The 3,428-nt window shown below is 39.9% G+C and overlaps 1 protein-coding gene across 1 annotated transcript in view; it reads right to left on the bottom strand.

Annotated features, from left to right (window-relative positions):
- The window catches only part of lmx1al (LIM homeobox transcription factor 1, alpha-like), a gene marked incomplete at both ends in the record, with an annotated part of 25,437 nt that extends 24,604 nt beyond the window's left edge, over positions 1 to 833 (bottom strand). Inside the window, one exon of the mRNA XM_080723700.1 lies at positions 790 to 833. Coding sequence (XP_080579826.1) covers positions 790 to 833 — 44 coding nt within the window. The remainder of the gene's footprint in view (positions 1 to 789) is intronic.
- Between the last annotated feature and the right edge of the window lie 2,595 nt (positions 834 to 3,428).

Genomic DNA, 3,428 nt, shown 5'->3' on the forward strand with positions numbered 1-3,428 from the left:
CATTCAAAGTTATTAATTGTATTAATTTGAACTAACTGGAACACTAGATCATACGAGTAGTAGGTTATAGGCTATAGGCAGTGCATACAGGAATCATGGTGACATGACATTTCGTGCCAAGAAAAGTTATAGCAGCCTAAAAAAAAGAAGAAAAAAAAATAGAAGATAGAAATATATAGCCTTTTTAAATGAACAAATGATGGCACCAAAAGCATGTTGTAGCCACAGTAACAGCACCAATGGAAAACATGGGCTAGCTAGCCTACTACATCTCATTCACTTCATGCCAACCTGTTCATAGGTTCCGGTGGGCACGGACCAGAGGCATCATTTCAAAAAGAAATAGGGGGGTGGCAAAAATATAGGCTACCAAGTTAAGCCTTCTAAAATAGTGAAAATAGTTCATCTACAAGTACAATACAACGCCTTAGACTGTAGATCTACTATTTTCAGTGCCGATCGAAAAGAGAAAATGTTTGGAAATCTTAACCTGGCTATAATGACTTCCCCAAAATTGGGATGCCATGTTGAAAGTGGTTAATCAATTAATGGTTGCACACAATAAAACACTTCTGTAAATTAGGCTATACAAATGATGTACCAGCATCATTGCGATGAAGTCAGATGAATCTGCAAAAACAATTCAGAGTTGGAGACAAACATGCATAAAAACAACTGAATTTGAGTTTAAATGTCAACACTATAGGTGGTGGCGGACCGGTTGCCATCCCCTGTCGTTGCCCCCAAATGACGCCCCCTGGCACGGACTCACTCACACACACAGCCTACCTTGAGGTGAAACACACTCCTCCAGATATCTCGGTTGGCAGCATTAGAATGAGGGGAACTTTAGATCGCAGTGAATAATAAAGAGACGCGTTTCTTTCAACCCCCTTTTTTCCCTCCTCTTTTTTCATATACACTCCAGAACGCCGACAAAAAAAAAACCCTTACAAGACAAATACCATGTTGACCAAAAAACTATAGTCTATTGTCTTCTTGTTCTGTCTCGGCATACACACAGCTCTGTGCGCTGCTCGCTGAGTTGGTTGTGCATGAACTGCTCTGGAGGAGGAGGAGGAGGAGGAGGAGGAGGAGGAGATGATGGTCATGAGCGAAGAGGGAGGGAGACAGTGGTGGAGAGAAGTACTCACATTTATTCATGTTTTACTTAAGTAAAAGTATCAATACTGCAGTGTAGAAATACCCTGTTACATTAAGTAAAAGTCTAGAATTCAAAATGTACTTGAGTAAAAGTACAAAAGTATTGGTATCAAAATGTACTTAAAGTACCAAAGGTCCTGGACCCAATATGTTTGAAAATAGAAGATCTACAAGCTCACAACATCATGACACGTTGAGCTTGTGGATCTGCTATTTTCAAATAGCCTATACTGTAGCTATAAAATTGGGCTAAAATGTTTCATGTTTTATGATAATGCATATCTGCAAAGTAACTACTTAACGTTTTCAAATAAAACAATATTTGCCTCTGAGATGTAGTGGAGTAGAAGTAAAAGTATTGGAAATTGGAAATACTCAAAATTGTACTTAAGTACAGTACTTAAGTAAATCTACTTAGTTACTTTACACCACTGGAGGGAGTAGACTTGGGAGATGCTGGAGGAGGATGAGAGAGATGATGCCTCCTCCGTATTGATAGGACTAATATGAGAATGATCTCTGCTTGAATGTGTACAACAAAGATAGATGGAGACTTGAAATAACAGCCTGCTACTGCTAAACGTGAGAAATGGATCGATTCCTCCTGGGAAACTATTACCAACAGTTAGATCATTATGCAACATTTTGTGATTAATTAGCAATTATCTAATTGTAGTGCAGTTAGCAGTATTATAATCTGTGAACAAAGGCATGCAGAGATATTAGATACAAATGCATGGTCATTAGTCACTCAAAACTGCTATAGATTATATGGGGAGACACTTAGAATTAAAGTGGGAATAATTAAAGACGTACGGAACGACTTATGTCTGCAGGAAAATATAGATACCCAAATTCACAGTTTAGAATTTCAAATAAAAAGGTTTGTTTGAATTCTACTGTTCCACTCCTGTTTTTTATTCAGCTTTGACACTGGGAGAACACTGCCACCCAGTGGCACACTAGCAACAATGCGCATACAGTTAGTACAATGAAGACATACAGTAATTATTTGTTTTTATTTAAAGATCATTTCCTCAATTTTCAGCAATAAAACCATAAAACAGCTTTAAAGCATACGCTTCCGTAGTATCAAATGGAAAATGTTTTTTTGAGAATACAAACATTTCAAAATAACTTAAAATTATTATCCTTATCTTGTAGAATACAGTGCAATTGGTCACATGATTTAAACATTTGTTTTGTTTCCTGTAGCTACGTTACTTTTGTAACACTGAATATGTTAAATTGAATGTTATTACAAGTAAAGTAAGTCACTTAGTATATTTGAGTATGAATCTAGCCATATCTGTGTGTGTAAATATTCATTTGGACTAGTGGTACAATAGTTAATCAAGCTAATTGATTATACAACATAATCAATATTCGCTAATTTAACAACATAATCGATTAATAATTGGATCCCTGTTGTCATATAGGTGAAAACTTTCCAAAAAAAAGAGGAACAAAAAGAAGCACAAATAGCAGATCTACAATCGTAAATCAGGTAATTTCATTCATTCTTCACAACACAGTTGTGCGACAAAGCATAACATAGGACTCAAGTGGTAAATGTTTTTCTTGATATTTAAAAAGTAAAAATAAATATAAAAAAAGGAGCTTCTCGATTAATCCAAAAAGTAATCGACAGACCAACCGTAACCCGAATCTATCAATAGTTTCAGCCCTTAATTTGAACAGTTCTGTTTGTTGCCACTATATGGTTCCGAGTGGTCTCAGACAAAGAGCTGCCCACGATCCTTCCCTGAGTGGCGTCGTCTCAGCTTCAAACTAGACAGGATGGTATGGGCGCTCCGGGCCTGTTCAACAGAGAGTCTCTTTGGATGTGAGGGGCAGGGAGCCCCGCGTCCCTGTCCCACGTTCTGTTTGTTATTCGACTGATTCGTGTTCAGATTAGCCTCCTGACGCCCCCCGGCACAACACGCCTCGGGAGCAGTCCTCTGCTGCGGTGGAATGGATTGTGCTGCGGTTGGAACCAGCGATGACGTAGACGTCGTGCCAAATCCCGGCGCATACTGCACAGCCTCAGCACGGGGGCGTGGTGGTGGCGGCACAGCGTCCACCTTGCCCTCTGCTCTGTTACTGGCTTGGCTAGTCTGGTGGAGGGTGGTCTCTGGGGGGGCGTCGAAGCATTTGGTACATTTCAGTTTCCCTGGCTCTGGAGAGGAGCTACGGCTGCTGTCTGCACTCCCTGGAGGATGGTGGTCCCCTGGGGGACCACTCCAAGGCTCTGGTCTTGGCTG

Source organism: Nannobrachium achirus (genome assembly GCF_963921795.1).
Source record: "Nannobrachium achirus genome assembly, chromosome: 4".
Classification (NCBI taxonomy): Eukaryota; Metazoa; Chordata; class Actinopteri; order Myctophiformes; family Myctophidae; genus Nannobrachium; species Nannobrachium achirus.